This window comes from Taudactylus pleione, unplaced genomic scaffold (genome assembly GCF_031769625.1).
Source record: "Taudactylus pleione unplaced genomic scaffold, aTauple2 ptg000334l, whole genome shotgun sequence".
Classification (NCBI taxonomy): Eukaryota; Metazoa; Chordata; class Amphibia; order Anura; family Myobatrachidae; genus Taudactylus; species Taudactylus pleione.
Window position 1 is genome coordinate 1,310,273 of NW_028284735.1, and position 19,142 is coordinate 1,329,414.

At 42.0% G+C, this 19,142-nt stretch overlaps 1 protein-coding gene across 1 annotated transcript in view; it reads left to right on the forward strand.

The window, feature by feature from the left end:
- The window catches only part of MFRP (membrane frizzled-related protein), a 681,594-nt gene that overhangs the window by 429,943 nt on the left and 232,509 nt on the right, over positions 1 to 19,142 (forward strand). The window contains exon 3 of the mRNA XM_088443796.1: positions 18,445 to 18,555. Within this exon, the coding sequence (XP_088299922.1) occupies positions 18,445 to 18,555 (111 nt within the window). The remainder of the gene's footprint in view (positions 1 to 18,444; positions 18,556 to 19,142) is intronic.

The following is a 19,142-nucleotide window of genomic DNA, read 5'->3' on the forward strand; positions in this document are numbered from 1 at the left end:
TCCACCGAAAGTGATGGGGAAAGAGGTTGGGAAGCACTACCCCCACACTATGATCACAGCAGGGCACCCAGTGGCAGACTGTAGGAGAACAGCTAGGGGGGAAATGGGATGCTGTGTGCAGGCAGCTGTGTTCTGTGTGTGAGGGAAGCAGCAGGGGTGGGCTGGTACGTCTTGCTGCAATCGGGGCCGGAACTAGGGTGGAGCGGCATGTGCCACCTCAGAGTGCAAGGCAGGGGTGGGCGCCGGCTTAACAGAGCAGCTCCGTCCTCACTGACATCTGGATTCCCCCCTCTATCCTTCCTTCTCCTCCCTGTCACCGCCCCCTCCTGAGTCCTGTCTGGGCCTCTCACAGCAGGAAGCCATGTGACATGACTGAAGCAGCCCCTGCACAGCTCGCCTGCCCCTCCTGTAACACTAAACATACAGCGCACCGCGCAGACCCCGCACTTATGGCTGTGTACCCTGGCAGAAAATTATCCACACAGGAGCAGGCAGCAGGCATGAGACTTGCTGGGGAGTACAGTCAGCCCCAGCCATGGACAGCTACTGCACAAATGTGCTGCCGGGACCCCACCCCCACCCCTTCAGCAGTCGGTGTGTGAGGAGAGCACAGCTTCCAGTGCAGGCAGAGGTAAGTTCCTGAGGTTTGGGGTCTGTATAAGCTTATCCATGTTATCTAAGGGGGAGGGGGTAATACTAATTATACCTGGTGGGTGGGCTGTAGTAGTGTGTGTGTGTAGGGGGTGTATACTAAAGTGACCTAAGTTGGGAATTGTAGTAATGTGTGGGTGTATACTAATATTACCAGGGGGGAGAGAGATGGGTTGGGGATGTAGTAATGTATGGGGGATATCTTTTTGTATACTAATAACTCCTGGGGTTCGGGGGGGTTGCAGTAATGTGCTTGTATTGGCAGATGGGGGTGTACACTAATATTTCCTAGGAGCAGTTGTGGATGTAGTAATGATTGGGGGTGGTCTTCTTGTACACCAATAACACCTGGAGTTTGGGGGGGGGTGCAGTAATGTTTGTTTGTAGGGGGAAGATGTAGAAATGTATGGGGGGGTGGTATACTACAAAGAAAATGGATCTCAGACTGCACATTCTGGACATATATATATAATTGGAGGTGCTACCTGTGGAGACCATTGATATATACACACAGAAGAAATACAGGTGCACAACTCCAAATTAACTGATTATATATAAATAAATACATTTTGCAGTAAATACAATAGAGGTTTTTGGCATAATCTTGGCCAAGGTTATGGGCCTGCCCACCATATCTGGGTAACCTCTTGTTGGGCAGGTCCCTAACATACTAAGGCTCAAATCCAGAGCGCAGGACTCCCCCAAACTAGCCCAGCCAAACCACCCCAAGGTACCGCTCTAATAAGAAAAGTGAAGTGTTAAGAGCAGCCGCTGGCCGCATATAAAGCATAAAAATAAAAAAGTGAAATACATATATATATAAAAGAAACAGACAGTGAGGTATTAAAATGTGTTAAAGGAAAATGTGTTATACTGCGGTGCCCTGAAGCAGATCAGCAAAGCAATCTAGGGGGACCCACACCCCAAAAATGAACCAAAGCTGCACTACAGAGTCTAAATATTAGCTAATTAGTATAACACATTTTCCTTTAACACATTTTAATACCTCACTGTCTGTTTCTTATTAGAGCGGTACCTTGGGGTGGTTTGGCTGGGCTATTTTGGGGGTGTCCTGCGCTATGGATTTGAGCCTTAGTATGTTAGGGACCTGCCCGACAAGAGGTTACCCGGATATGGTGGGCAGGCCCATAACCTTGGCCAAGATTATGCCAAAAACCTCTATTGTATTTACTGCAAAATGTATTTATTTATATATGATCAGTTAATTTGGAGTTGTGCACCTGTATTTCTCCTCGAGCTCTATACTACCCATGGTATGATGTGGTTTTTTTTTTCAATGTGATTTGTTTTTCATTGTATATTTAGATATATGTGTACTGGGGGGCATCTCCTGCATAGTATGATTGCTGCTAAACTGATTGATGCTGTGTATTGATATGCTGTGCACCTGGTTGTAAGTTTTCCTATATGTACATTTGTCCTATGGTTTGTGTATACATGCCCTTCAGTATTTGTACCTGGAAGTGACGTAGAGTGAGGCGGAAGTGCAGTTGCCCATAAAGGCCTCCACAAGAAAAAACTTGTCCGCTCGCCACGCTTCGGGCTGGTTTATATTTCCTGTCTATGTCCACGTGGATAGTAACTGATGACATTAGGGTACATCTACGGAAGGGGATCTTTACACAACTTTTGTCTTATATTATGGGTGTCATGGCAGCATCTGCGTCTTGTTGTGACATTGTTAGGGACAGCTGATGCTTAATATGTTTGTTTGCAATTCTAATGGAATTGCTGATCTTTTTTGTATTTCTCAGCGCATTGTGTAAAATATTAGGTAAATTTAATTAGGCGTAAATCTTTAAAAAAAAAATATAGGTCCATCAAATTCAAGTTTAACCTGTGGCAATTGATAATTTACCTAATGGGTAGAAAATAGTTATTTCATCTCCCAAAAAATGACAATCATATAAACAATAGTCCTGATGTGTGATCCCAAATAGGGTAGGGCTTACATAAAGGAAAATGGGAGTGCCATGCCCTATTTAAAAAATTGTGTGTGTAGGGGGGCACCGATGCTCTTTATGGCACAGGGCACAAAAATGTCTAGTTATGGCTCTGGCTGCAATGACTACCCACACATTCCTGGCGGCAGGGCTGTAAACAAGAGAGTGCTTACTGCCTTTCTGTCAGTGCAGGGACACAGTTCAATTAATCAGCTCCGGCTACACAGTATTACAGTATATATACAGGGCATACTTACCTACTTTTAAAAATCTCTTCCCGGGAGAAGCCCGGGTAAGAGAAGCAGCAGGGGGCCGATGGGGGTGGGGCCTAATGATCCGCGTCATTAAGCCTCGCCCCCTCGCGGCAAAACTACCGCGATTGGGTAAAATTTACATAGGGGGCAGGACCAAATGCTGTGATTCATGCAAAATCACATCTTAAGCCCCGCCCCCTTCACGTAGACCCGCGATCACAGCGGGTATTCTCCTCATTCTGCCCACTTCACTAGGAAGTGGGCAGAATGCGGGAGAAATGCCTACCCTTCCGGGGGTGCAGGGGGTTACCCAAAAAATCGGGAGCCTCCCGCGAAAACCAGGAGGGTAGGCATGTATGATACAGGGCAGGTTGCACTGTGACTGTGTGCTATGCCCAGCATGTGTCCCTGCCTCCTTCAGTGCTCACACAGCTCCCTAAGCATAACCCATTCCCTCCTGTCGATAAGCAATGGGAAGGAGGGAGGTCTGAAAGGTGCTGCTAGGCTCCACCCTCTTTCCTGAGGCTCCGCCCCCTTATCGAGGTCCCCATAGCAAAGTTGGGAGGTATGCATAGGGTTTTAAAATGAGGTACAGTAAGCTGTCATTATCTTTACTGAAGAGTAACCATCCAAAAATTATTTTAACTGCTATTTGTAAACTGTAATTGGTTTGACAGTTAAACTAGTCTGTGTACTGATATAGGAGCATTAAGGTAACAACATTATTTTGTAAACAGGAATAACACATATATTTTTGAGTGTTAGGTTTGAAAAATCATGTCACCAATGGTGATAGGGGGATGGTTTTTGGGCAGGCGGATCTTGCCTCCAGGAGCCACGGTTGAAATTCCATCCCTGGATAATATGAAGGCTGATGATCAATCATTACCCTTTAGTTCAGCGACACTGTAGTGTGGCTGTCTCCATAATATTTTTTGCGCAGGCTCAGTGCGTCTGGTCCCACACATTTTGTGTAATCAAGCTGAGGAGCCTGCCGGAGTGAAGAGACAGTCATGGACTGTGACATCCTCTGTATGTATCTCTGTACAGCTGCACAGCCATATCATGGTAAGGAGGAGACACACAGCACTGCCCATAATGGATCTGTACCACAGAGGTGGGACGAGGCCGGGGCTCCACCAGTGCTGGACCCAGAGTAAGATTCTGGCTGGGTAAGGGGGGCCCTAATTAGGTGTCTTGCTTAGGGCCCCATGATGTCTAAATCCGCCTCTGGACAACTCACTCTGTAACACCATTTCAATTTGTGTATGCAAAAGCTTCTCTTTCGTTGACTTTTCCTCTAAGTCACTTATCTGGTCACAATAGTGTAAAAGTGTCTCATGCCAAACTTCACACATAGAGTAACATTTTTCTATGCTTATATAGGCCCTGAGTCAGAGCTGCTCACTGCCGCTACCTGCACGCTGGGATTGTGGGCATTTTTTTATGTTTTTTTTTATCTCCAGCTGCTCGCAAAGCTGTGGGAGACCACCCACAGCTTGTGCGAGCGGCCAGGAGACCATCACGATAATCGCGACCAATGAACTTGCAACAAGACCATATGGAAGACCCTCAAGGCCGAGTGGACATCCTGCTCTAAGAGAGCAGGAAGTCCACTACTAACATCAGTAGTGATGTCAGTAAGACCTCCCTACAAATGCCAGGCATTCCTGAGGGAATGCCTGCATTTGTCCAGCCACCCCCCTCTAACAACCCACAAAACGGGGCAAGCTGTCACTCACCATCGACAGCCACCCCGTCTTGTTGTGAGCCCCATAGCAACTGAACTTCAGTTGCTCTGCAGGGCGAGACCCTGCCAGACATGGTGCATTCGCAGTGCCTAAACATCGGGCCACTTGCGAGCGCACAGCGCTTACGAGCGGCTCTGAATCAGGGCCATAGTCCTCTCCTGGTGGATCTTGCACCATATTACACACACTGACAGGTTTACTCTGCTTTGGCAATTTAAATATATCTCTCTCTGGAACATTACTTGAAGCCCCAACAAGAAACGGACCTGCCAGAACTTCAAGATCCGAGCCTGCATCCGTGTCCGGCTCAGGGTTACCACTGGATTCAGATACCAAAACAAGGCAAAATGTCATCAATCCCCCATCATATTCTTGTGGGTTTTGGAATTTAGAAAGGTTCCCGGTTCAGCGCATTTTCACTCCGGCTGTGGAAAGTGTACTGAACACACATTCTGTCACTGTGCTCAATCCATCCATCAAGGGTCAATGGGCTTCTGTGTATTGCAGGAGTGCTCTGCTCTGTTGGTCTAGGTGTGCTCTGGGTGCTGTGTCCATCCATCAAGGGGCTGCTGTGTCTTACAGGGGTGCTCTGTTGGTCTAGGGGTGCTTTAGGTGCCATGTCCATCCATTAAGGGGCTGCAGTGTCTTACAGGGGTGCTCTGTCCGTCCAATGGTGCCCAGTGTAAAAAAAAAATAAAAGCTACTAATATTAATATAATTTTAAAAAAAATTATGCTATTCCCCAGTGCACTTTTTTTTTTTACTGTGACGCTGCCGGTCAAACTGCATTGTAATATTCATACACATATTGTGACACAGTAAATGGTAGCACAGTGTAAATTATTGTGACACTGTAAATGGAACGGCAGTGTAATATTCATAATAAATATTGTGACACTAAGTGGCACTGCAGTGTAATATTCATACACGTATTGTGACACTGTAAGTGGTAGTGCAGTGTAATATTCATTACATATATTGTGACACTGTAAATGGAACCACAGTGTAATATTTATAAAACATATTGTGACCCCATTAGTGGTAGTGCAGTATAATATTCATACACATATTGTGACATTAAGTGGAATCGCAGTGTGATATTCATACACATATTGTGACACTGTAAGTGGTAGTGCAGTGCAATATTCATGCACATATTGTGACCCTGTGAGTGGTAGCATAGTGTAATATTCATAAAAAATGTGGTGACACTGTAAGTGGAACCACAGTGTAAAATGTATATGAAATATTGTGACTCTGTTAGTGGTAGTGCAGTGTAATTTTAATAAAAAATATTGTGACATTGTAGGTCATTGATACTGTAGTGTGATTTTTAAAATTGGCACAAATTTACATTTTTGTTGATAATATGGAGAACTATCATTTGAGAGGAGAGCAGGAACCACATACTAGTGCTGGAGCTGCTGCCAGTGCAACCAGTCATAACAATACTAGTTCATTTACATCATCTACTAAAGATGATGCCCAAGGGCATACAGGGCTTAAGTCAGGGCATCTAAAATTTAAGAAGCAATCTTTTACATTAGTAAAGAAAAAAACATCAAAGGGAACATGAGCTGCAGAAATACATAAAATTGGCAATATGCCTTTCGCCACACGAAGTGGCAAGGGAAGGCTAAGGCCTTGCCCTTTATTTATGACTGGTGGTTCTGCCTCTTATGATGATGCAAGCCCTTCTCCCTGTAGAAGTTTCAAAATTAGAAAATCCCTAAGGCACAGGAACCAACTTTGTGCTCAGAAATGTCACAAATCCCTGAGGAGAGTCTAAGTGTGTCACGGGTGCCATGTGTGAGCCTGACCTTTCTAACAATGTACTCAAAGAGGAGCCTCTTTCCACTACTTTGTGCATCATCTGCAAATGTAGGAATGGGCAGCAAAAGTGAACATGCTGACATAGAAATTGAGGATGCTTCTGTGGAATGCACCAGGATGAGGAGGATATCTGTGTAGCTGATGCTAATAAGGATATTAATGATGAGGATATTGTTTGTGTAAATCAGGCACCAGTGGAAACAGTTGTTGCCCATTATAAGGAAATGCCCATTGTCATACCTGGGCATAAGACAAAAAAATCCACTTCTTATGTGAGGAATCATTTCTACCCAAATCTGGGCACAATTGTCAAGCTATCTGTACCCATTGTCAAGCCAGAGTAAGTAGAGGTAGGAACTTAACCATCTCGGAACCTCCTCCCTGTTATGTCATCTACAGTGCATCCATCAAAAGTATTTGCAAAATTCAGAACTTTGGCTAAAAAGTAACAACAAGCATTCCAGCGTCAGCTAGCTCCCTGTTCTCTGCTAAATCCAAACACCTGCCATTATTATCATCAACACCTTCATCAACAATATCATCAATCATGATCAGAAGTAGTCCTGCATCAAATTTGATAAGGCTAACTCAGTCCTCCCCTATCCTGGATTCCTCAGAAGAATTTTTGAGCACTACGCCTGCTGCTGTTGCCAGGAGTGGATCTTCATCCCAGAATGGGACCAGGAAGACTACTAGTAGTAGTTCAGAAAAACAATTAACTGTTAAACAATCCTTTGCAAGGGGGAGCAAGTATGACAGCAGTCACCCAGTTGCACAGCGGATCACTGACATCATAACAGCTATGCTGGCATTAGATGTCCGATATCTGCCATTAGTGCAGTGGGTTTTAGACAGCTAATTGAGGTCCTGTGTCCCTGCTACCAAAGATTCCACTAGATTCCACTTCACTAGAAAAGCAATTCCCAGCCTGCACAGGGACGTTAAAAAAAATTAATTTGTGTCCTCCCAAATGCCATTGTACCCACTTAACCACAGATATATGGACAAAACTAACAGGGAAAACACAAGATTACATGACTGTAACAGCCCAATGGGTGGGTGTATTGCCTGCAGTGCCACCAACCACAGCAGCAGCACCACCAACAGCAGCAGCAGCATCTAATAAACAGAAGCTCATTCAAAGGCAGGCTATTCTGTATATCACTGGTTTCAGTAAGAGGCCTACCACTGACAACTTCTTAGAAAAACTCAGGGAAGTCATTGCAAAATGGCTTATCTTGCTTGCATTGTCCTCGAGATTTGTAAGAGCATTACAGCTGGGTGAATTCCAACATGTGCCATGTTTTGCTCACATCATCAACTTGGTGGTGCAACATCTTTTTAATTATGACAGGGCCATGCAGGAGATACTCTCTGTGGCCTAAAAAAATGTTTTTTTACTGCGCTATGCACTGTTGAATTCTCAAATTGAAAACTCTATATAAGGTTTGCAAACCTTATATAGAGTTTTCAATTTGAGAATTCAACAGTGCATAGCGCAGTAAAAAATCTATTTTTTTCTGTTTTTGTGGAGACTTTTGTCTCTAGGTTTCTGACCAAACCATTATTACTTGCAGCTGGCACTGATTGCAATCAAACAATTTTTGTATTGAGCACCGGGACATTTGTAGCTTTGACTGCAAACAGTTTTTTTCTACTCTCTGTGGCCTACAAAATTTCTAGACGTTTTCGCCATTCAGCAGGTGCATATAGAAGATTGCAGCACCTGCAAGAAATGTTGAATTTTTCCTGTCACCAGCTGAAGCAAGAGGTAGTTACAAGGTGGAATTCCACCCTGTATATGCTTCAGCGGATGGAGGAACAGCAAAAAGTCATCCAAAGCTACACAACAAAATATGACAATGGAGGAGGGGAAATGTACCTTATTCAATCTCAGTGGAAAATACTTTCCATGTTGTGCAAAGTGCTGAAACCCTTCGAAGTAGTCACCTGTGAAGTGAGTTCAGACACTTAAGTCAGGTAATTTCCCAAATTACACTGTTGGAAAAGCAGCTTGAGATACTGAAGGAGGAGTTGAAACAAAGTGATTCCACTAAGTATGCCAGACTTGTAGATCTAGTCCGTTATTCGATTTTGTATGGATTCAAGGGTTATTAGGCTCATCCAAGTGGATCAATACCTTTTGGCGACTATGCACGAAGGCATACATTGCGTCTTTCTTCCCAATGAACACAGATCTAAAGAGATACAAGGACCTGTTGGAAAGCAAATTGTCATCTCAAGCGGAATGTGATGCAGCGATGGCTCCTCCTTTAGTTTCTCTACCAAGTGTGGCTGCCAGGAAAAAAATAAAACTTTCCCAAAAAAAGACCCACTGGTGATGCACATGGATCAACACAACCAAATTTTGACATCTGGTTGGGTCTACAAGAATTGCATACAATTAATGAGACCTCTACCATGACTCCATCTGATACAGTCATGATTCAAAGAATGGTTGAGGACTATTTTAATGATAGCATCCAAGTAGCCATGTCAGACAATCCATTTGACTACTGGCAGGAAAAAAATGCAATTTGGAGGCCCTTGCACAAACTGGCTTCACTTTACTTGAGCTGTCCACCCTCAAATGTGTACTCAGAAAGCATTTTCAGCAGTCGGGAACCTTGTCAGCAATCGTTTTAGGAGGCTACTCCCTCAAAATGTGGAAAAGATGATGTTCATCAAAATGAACTACAAATTCTATGAGGAAGACCCTTACTGCCAATTACGTCCAAAAATTACAGATGCACCTGAGGCTGTAATGGTGGATTCCAGCAGGGACGAATTAATATTGTGCGAAAATAATGTACACACTGATGAGGGTGAGAAATTGGATGATGATGTCGACAACATCATGCCTCTGTAAAGCCAGTTTGTGCATGTAGAGATCATTGGCAGCAATGTCAGCTGCTCTTTGGTAGCTTGTTTTGTGTGGGCCCAAACAATCCAATCGCTTCAGTTTGTTAAACTGTCCATGTCCTGTTTAATATATACAACATAAGGTTGGGTGGAAGTGCCCAAGGACAATTCCATCTTGCACCTCTTTTCTTTGCATTATGTGCTGTTTGGGGCATTGTTGCCTGACATTTTTAATTTTATAGTTTATTAAACTGCCATCCTGTCTGCCACTGCTGTGATTTTTGAATTCTTGTTGTGCCACAATGAAATTTGAACTGTCACACCCACTGAAGTCTTCGACATGTGGTTGTTGAATGCCAAAAATGGCCTGAAACTTTTATGGCCACAGACAGCATTTCCCGTTATGCCGATTTAATTTTTTTTTAAATTCTGATTCATCAACTTGTTTTGAGTAGGGAAAACATGGTAGATTTTCACATTTTACCCAGTTTTTTTTCAATGCTCCACACCCAAACCGGTTGCTCCAGGACCCTGGTGAACTGATAGGCTGTTATAAATAACGGTTCAGCTCAATAAATGACTGCATCCTTTGTATGTAGGTGACTCTAAGTGGAATATCTGAATAATGACATAATGTAGATGGTGAGTGTCATGAGAATGACCAGAAATATGAGCAGCAGCACAGAGCATCTTCCTGCCAGGATGTGTGCAATAAAGTGCAAATGCATTTAATACAAAAATCAGTTATGTATATTGGTCATATTATATACATATTTACATGTTGCATACAGTGCGTAAAGCAGGCTGATGTAACCTGAGGCACGCCACCTGTTGTTGACACATTTATTCTAGTAGGCTTGGCAAACATCACAGATGCTGGGAGTTCTTGTTCAGCCGTAGAGCTGCTTTCCTTGGATGTAAACAGCAAGTCGCACTGTCCCTAGCAACCTCCCTGAGCACAAAGTAAATGCCTGTTTCTATTAGATGTATAAAAAACCACCTCCAGATCAAAGATGTCTTTCATGAACTGAAAAACTTGATCTTACATTGATTTTCCCTTATATATTTATTTTTATGAATCAAAACATTAAAATAAATAAATTAAAAACTAATCAAATTAAAATAAATAAATTAAAAACAATCCTTTACCTGTCTTCAGTCCATAAACATATTCCAACTCCCTCTGACCTAGTTCTAGATTAATGAAAACATTCTTAGTTTTTAAACTTCCTATGGGATCGAACAGTTTATTAAACTGCCATCCTGTCTACCATTGCAGTGCCACTCTGTGCCACATATTAATGCCACCCACTGCCATTGCTTAGCTTAGTCAGCCAGCTAGTTGGATGCAACCTTTTGGCCTAAACTGGATGAAAACAATATTGTGAGCTGAGAGATTGTCAAAATTGACTGGAATTTACTGGAAATAAATGTTATTGAGGCTAATAATACCGTAGGAACAAAAATAGGCCGAAATTATGCGATTTTAGTTGTTCACATCCCTAATATGTATATATGATAAAGGCAGAGGCCTGTCTAATGCCATTATGCCATTTTGTTTTGTATGTGTGTTTAATTTCAATTTAATAATTCAAACACAAACATATTATAAGATAGATTTCAACTAAGAATTTGTCTTTGCAGTAGAAATTTTGCTGTGTGAACTTATCATATTAAGATAAGGTGTATAAGGAGAATATAGAAGGCCATTGTGTATTCATAGCAAATGTTGTATTATGATTCATGCAGTGGTCGAAGTGGGGCGTTATGACATACCACCACTTCCCATCCCCACTTCATTTTAGCCGCAGAAGAGAGAACGTACCAGCGCTGGGGTACAGTATAGGATCCCAGCACTGGAACAGCGGCGGCAATTTGTAGAGATGTGTCCTGCAGGGGACACATATCGATTGGTGGCAGTGGTGGCATGTAGCCGGGACAGAGCATTGGGTCCCGGCTGCACTAAGTAACGGCACACTCTGGCTGCCAGCTAATCACGGGGCTCGCGGGCCACCAACCAATGAGAAGCTGCCAAGTAGCAGTTTCTCATTGGCTCACAGCGGAGCTGGATTAGCTGCATGTAGCTGGGACAGAACAATGGGTCCCGGCCGCACTAAGTAATCAGCTTGCTCTGGCCGCCAGCAAATCACTGAGCTCGCGTGTCGCCAGCCAATGAGGCGCTGCCAAGTGGCAGCGTCTCATTGGCTCACAGCGGTGCAGGATTAGTTGCATGTAGCTGGGACAAAGCATTGGGTCCCGGCTGCACTAAGTAAGCAGCTCGCTCTGGTTGAGAGCAAATCACGAAGCTTGCATTTCACCAGCCAATGAGATGCTGCCAAGTGGATTAGCTGAAAACAAGAAGACACAATGTTCCTGGGCCCCAGCGGCTCCATTCCAGCAGCACAGGTCAGTGGGAATTAGAGAGAGGGAAGGATGTGAGAGAGGGGCAGACAGCGGGAAGCTGGCAGTTAGTATTGTAGGTGGTGAAAGAGAGAGGGAATTAGTTAGTGAGAAGGGCAGGGTGTGAGAGGGGATCAGGCAGGGAGAAGTGTGTGGGGGTGAGAAGTACAATGGGGTGACATGGAAGAAGGAGCCGAAGGGGGGGAATTCAATCTCCATACCCCCACCTCCCACTTCAAGCACTGGATTCATGGTAAAGGTTGTGCATGCCCTTGTGATAAAATGTTAGGAGATGGAGTTATTTTTACTCAGTATATACTGCCATCTAGTGACAATATATTATATTTAATGTTATTAATATATGTTAATTTGACATTGATAAGCCAAATCTGATGCATGTGTAGTGCTAGTTTCTTTGTCTGCATACTAATTTATGGTAATTGTGAGTGGTATAAAATGTTGCAACTAATCCAAGCATAAACAGAGTGTAATGGAAGCATAAATGTGATGTTTCAGAACTTTCAGCTTCTGGCCAGAAGCCATTTTGGATTTAATCTCATTTGAAGATTGACTGTTTTGCTATGACTCAGAGGTGGTTATATAAATATACAAGATTAACTTTTTCATATTTTATATATATAGGAACCACAAGGTGAACCTTGCAGTTACCATCATAGGATACAATGTAGTTGTTCCCAACATAGACTTCAATGGTGCTTTACCACCATTGAAGTCTACGGAGGAAAGTTTAACAGATAGTCTGCCCGCTCACAGCCAATATGCAGGCAGGTCATACGGAGGTGCTTGCTTATTGGCTGTCAGCTCCTCTAATGACTGGAGTCACCCGGGTCCCGCTCATTTGACCAGAATAAGTGTACGTGTGAACACATACACTTCCCCTTGTCCTGTGGTGTGGCTTATCACAGTTTTTTTTATTTAACCCCTTGGTTGCCTACTTGGCCTGAAGAGAACCTGATCTACACTAGGAAGTATGGAATATTTTTTTACAGGTTACGTGGATGCAATATGGGGAAGAGGATGTGAATGGCTATAGGGATTAGAGGCAAGTATGTGTGAGTGTGAGTGAGTGAGTGAGTGAGTAAATGAGTGAGTGTATGTGAACTAAAATAATAAAACATTCTGTGTCTGTGTCCGTTGTGTATTTTAATACTTGTTTTGCAGGTGAACTAGAGGTACCAGTGGGCCCTTTATTCCCCACATGCTGGTACTTGTGGTTCTCCAAGTACCATCATGAGGGGGAGGTTTGTTGGGACCTCTAGTTCTATTGTAAAAGACAATATTATTTATTCTGTTTTTTACACAATCAACTCAGCTACCACCGCCCAGGGGTGCCAGTGATAGCACAGGGCTGTCATCCCAGGCCTGGGGTGCCCTGGAGTGGGGGAGCCCCTTTTTTGTGAGGGTCTCCACCTACCCAGGGATCCATAGCCTGGGATGACTAGTGGTCAGATGCTGAATGCTTTGGCTATGGGATCTGGTGAAAGGGTCCCATGGCTGTGGCATTACTCCACTGCTAGAAAGAGTCCAGTGCTGGTTGTGGAAAATACAGGGAACCCCTACTCATTTTATCCCCTGTATTTCCACAACCAGGACTTGCTCCTGAGACAGGTGCTGGTTGATGTAAATACAGAGAAATACTGTACTATGGGCCAAATGTAATAGATTGAGAGTTTAAAAAATGTGAGAGTTTAGCAGTAAACTCTCATATTGGTCAAGTTTTGTCTTCAAAATGGGAAAATGTGGATAAGAGTTTAAATCATGAGAGTTTGTTGAGTCTAAAAACTTACATGTTTGCATGTTCTTGGACTCTCACCCTATTACATTTAACCCTATTTTCTCCCCTGTATTTTCACAACCAGGACCATCTCAGAAAAACTTGGTGCTGGCTGTGCTTTTAGGGAGAGACACACATAATTAATTTTTATTATTTTTACTGTTTTATAGATTTATTTATCACAGAAGCATGCACAGATCTCACTGATCTGTGCATGTTTCTGTGTAACTCAAACCTGCTCAGTCTATACTCACTAGCCTGAAGCAGGTCTATTATTTTACTAAATAAAAACACAAAATCAGGGCACTAAACTCACAAGGATGGAGTCGAGTGATAATAATAAATGCTTACTAATGACAGTACTTAATATCAGGACCCAATTAAATTAAGAGAGACAATACAAAGGTGAATGAAATAGGTCTCAGATGACTGCTGCCACCGACAGAAGAGCTGACCCTCTTATACAAAAAAAAAAAACACAGAATAGTAGCGCTATACCTGAAGACCTTAATGATAGGGTTTGATATTAGAAACTAAATCAGTGTTTAATTAACACAATAGAAAATGAGCTGGTAATTAATAGACAATTCCATAGGCCGGTCAATAAAAAACTTTATATAAGAAGAGAAATACAAGAACCAAAAATGAGGTTCATCCCCAAAATTAAATACAGCAAGCTATTGCTGCATAAATTTGCTACACCATCAAATAGGTGGTTCTAAGCCAATTGATGTTTAATACAATCATTATTGTAATTTATGTGTATTTTATTCTCATTTGGATTTTAATCTTTAATTTTTAATTTTATTCTTTATTTTTTCTGTGTTTTTAATTTATTTTTATTTATCATTTTTGGTTCTTATATTTCTCTTCTTATATAAAGTTTTTTATTGACCTGCCTATGGAATTGTCTATTAATTACCAGCTCATTTTCTATTGTGTTAATTAAACACTGATTTAGTTTCTAATATCAAACCCTATCATTAAGGTCTTCAGGGATAGCGCTCCTATTCTGTGTTTTTTTTCTATTATTTTATGAGTTTTAGGTCAGTAATAGTGTGCGAATTAAAAACTTGCGCTCTATTACATTGGCAGAGTTGTATCCTCACAATGGCAAAACATCTGGATGCGAGTTTTGCCATTGCGAGTTGCTAGGGTGTGAAAATTATGCGAGTTTGCATGTTCTTGCACCCTATTACATAGGATGAGTTCTAAAAATGTTTGAGTATAGCTCTATACCCGCACAATTTTAATACTCAGACCTTATTACATTTGGCCTCATGTGTTTTTACAATTATTTAGAAATATTTATTTTAGGGTCTTACTAATTTCAGGGTTTTCAGCAAATATATGGTTCCCTTAAACTTCTATGGTCCTGGAATATAGCACATATACCAGATTTTTGCTATAAAGTTGACACTTTAGTTAAAAATTCTATTCATGGAGAACATGTAAATAAGAATACATATGTGTATTTGCTTAGGTACAATAAAAATGTAAAAATATGGATGGTAAAGTGTTAGCAAAATAGGTATTTGTGTTTTGCCTGCATGGTATAAGTTAATTGGGCGTTAATTTTATGCTGATAAACACATGAGACTTTTCAGCTGCAGTTATCCTGTTTTTTTCTTACAATCCTGGAACTACAGTTTAAACTTCTAGGTTAATGCGTTAAATAATTACACGTTCTTAACATCTGTATGTAATATTTGTTTCTTATTTAACCAGAACAATTAAATAAGATAACAATAGCATTAAATATAATCTCACCTACATCTGATGGGTGTTCCGATGATCTAATCTGTCATCATTAGTATCAAGTTCTGAGCAAGCCCTCAGCTGCTTAGATGAGGTGTCTCCGATGACCAAGAGTAAGAACATATGAGCTGTGTGTTGAGGCTGAATTTTCCTATAAATGCCCCTGACATTCACCACAGAATTTGCAACTACCAATATGACTCATGCCCACCACATTGTCACATTACTCAAGCCAGTCTTGTGGTCCATGCATCCAATTCAGTGAATGCACTTGTCCCCATAAAATATTGTAATTCATGTGCAGTAAGGGCTTCTTTTGTCTTGTGCAGTTTGCAGTTTATCACACCTAATGTGTTTTCTCAACTGCATCCATCTCTGAATCACTCCCTTAGCTCAGAAGTTGACAGAGTAGTTACAGTTGTGCTCTGCGCTCACTCTGCTTATTTCCTGGAATAGCTGCAGGGCACTAGGACCCAGTGGTTCTCCACAGAAGAACCCTGTAAAGCCTTCTTCAACCCACTGTATCTTTCTCCTGCAGTGACTGGCATATATAGACAAGCCCCTGAGTTCCTCCACTAATAAAGGCAATATATAGACCCCAATATCTACTATGCCACCGCCACAGCACATAATATAAACCCAGATGCCACCACTGTTCTTAAGCCAGCATACACTGTGTTCATACACCTGACTTGTCCTGGGTGCAACTAGAATACATCTGTATCCTATACCTGCTGATTTACTATCAGCCCTGTATTATCCTGTTACACGTTTCTACCTGGTTAATAAACCAATTATCTGGTTAAGCCAATCGGCTTGTGGAAAAAACTTCATTTGCACACTGCTGTCACCTACCACTGTAGTGCCTACCAAAAAGTTCAAGACCCAGGTTGATGGCTTGGGTATAATCCAAGGATGCAAAATCCTACAGATATCCCTATCAGAGCATAATTCCTTAGATAAAGTCATTGCCTTCCAGCATCAACACACTCTTTTTCTTGTTCACTGTTTTTTCTAGTCACTCTGATCCTCCTATTGGAACTGCAAGCCCCATATTAGTGGAGGCACCCTGACTGGCTTACTACTATTTATGTTCACACCACTAACCTTCCCAGGTGACTCTGGTGAGTCTAATGAGGGGTCCTAAGGGCAATGGAATAATCTACCATGGGACAATAGAGTGTAGATATTGTTTGCATTCAGGGATTATGCAGGAGAAAAACCATTGAGACAACATTGGAAAATGCAGATTTTATAGGAGAATTGGCTATATGCATTTTGTTTGTACTGTATGTATTCTGTATGTTTTCTCTTCTCACTCTCTCTACTCAACTCTCTTCAACTGGGCTTCCACCCTCAACATTCCACTAAGACTGGCCTAAAAAATTGATCAATGATCTACTTACAGCAAAGTCTAACGGTGGCTTTTTTCCATACTCATTCTTCTGGAACACTCTGCTGCTTTTAACAGTGTTGCTCACCCTCTTCTACATCAAACACTTCACACCACAGATGATAATGCTCTCCTGGTTCACTTCCTACCAATCCAAATGTTCATTCAGCATCCCTACTATATATCCTTTCCTCCACTTCTTCTATCTGTCAGGGATCCACATGTTCTGTGTGCTTAGTTTTTCTCACTGTATACCTCTTCAGTGGGTAAACTAAATTATTCATTAGGCCTCCAGTCCAGATTCTATGCTAACACCAAAATCTTCTTACCACAATATGTGTGTTTTGCTAAAGCCCAATGCTCCATAGGGTTAATGTCACATAGTCACTGTACTAGAAGCAACTCAAGAGAGAAAATTAAGTCTGGATTAAGCCAAATTGGCACACAAAGTGGGTAGTAAGATTGTAGCAGGGCTGGCATACATACAGTGTAGTGAAGAGTAAGCTTGTCACACAAGCAGGTACACAGTAGCAAGGAAACCAACAGGAACAGTTTCAGAAAAATATAGCAGAGCAATTATAGTTCAAATAATAATTCATAAAGTGCCGTTTTATAAGCCCAAATAGAAAAGCCAAGATGGTGGTAATACTAGCCATTTTAGGTAAAATAAGTTCAAGAGCAAATTACAGCCTCTAGTGGCTGGAGGTGAGGTCATACAGAGCCTGATTCAGAGCTGTACACAAGTTTGCTTTGTAGATGAATCTCACAATTTTTAGCAATTGCGCACACATCAGAGTCTGCATGCACAACTTTGAGTGACTATGGGCAAATAAGAGTGGAATGCATCTCAACTGCATCCCTACTTACAGTTGAGCTGATATTATGGTGGCAAGTGGGAGTGCACACTTAGGCATGTTACGAATGTGTAGATGGAATAGTGGGCTTTTCAGAGGTGAGCATATGCAGATCCATCTGATTTCAGATGGATTTCTTGCACTATGGCTAGGGCTAGTGCAAATGTGTCCTGATATTTATGATGGCTATTTTCACAAGTAGGTGTATAGAGGCAGTGCGACTGCACAGATGTGACCAACTTTGCATACAGTTGAATAGTTCATCTATTTCTGAGCATGCAATATGGTTGAATTGCTTGTGACCTGGAATCAGCCCCAATATGTCTAACATTCCTTATCTTCACCCAGTGGCATCACAAGGGGGGTGCGGGCCTCATCCGGGTGTCACCCGCCAAGGGGTGACACCAAAATGTCAACTCCTCTGGATGGTGCACTGTAGCATTAAGTGAGGGAGGTGGCACTGCAAGTAGACTGGTCCCCGGGGGGCAGTCTGCATCTCTGGGTCCCCCCCAGAAAAACTAAAATGGGGGTTTAGGGAAGTGTGGCCATGCCCCTTACCACGAGACTACGTCCCCTTACAGTGAGACCATACACCCTTTTTACCTACTCTGCTGTCACCCAGTGGAGTGACACCACTTCCTTAGCACAGTGTATCCAAACAGTTTATTATCTTACTTCCTCACTTCATTCTCCTACAGGTTATATTATGTATGTATATTTATTATGAAACGTTTAAACTTTTCATGACCAATTACTTGTTTCTTCTTGCTTGTAGTTGAACTCTGTTCTGGTACACTGATTCAAATCCACACAAAGGGCCTGAGGGGTTTCAACTGGAAACCTCCATGTGTTTATGTATAAGGTTCTTGTACATATTGGAGTTCCAATATCATAATATGCTCTCTCTCTCTCTTTCTCTCTCTCTTTAGATTGTCTAGAAATCAGACAACATCAATATAATCACTTCCCAATACTCATCATTATTACCATTATCGTGGTTCTAGTGACTGTCAGCCTGACACTGGGGATTTTAAAGTCAAGTAAGTTATAAAATTAACTTTGATTCTGAGCTATTACATCTGCTACCATTCAAGTCAATTAATGGTTTGGAGTTTATTCATAATCTAAAGAAATAAAGAGGTGCAGTGGATTTTTTGTAGAGAAGATAGATTAAAGAATCCCTATTGCTGGCACTGGACTGGCTGCTCCCTACATCAGATCTAGTCTCAGGGGTATATTTATGAAGCAGCAGCTATTGAAAGCCACTGACTCTTGGTGGGTTTGACCTCAAAATTTAAATCAGCATTACTATTAAGTGCAAAACCCGGTGTGTTGCTTTATACTCTGAGATTAGACCCACTGAGAAACATTTCATAAATATGCCCCTCAGTTTGTGAATATTATAAAACAGTCACATGGAATGTGAGGAGGTCCTGTGGCATGTAATGATTATTGTGAGTGGTCTGAAGGCATGCAGGAAACTCTTATGGGCATGCAAGGGACATATCAGGAGGTTGATGTCTAAATGGAATTTTAAAGGCATGTGGATAAGTCACATACCCTTATCCACCTGAATCATCTTCCATGCAGGTAGCCAATACACATGAATCAAAGTTAACTTAGTACT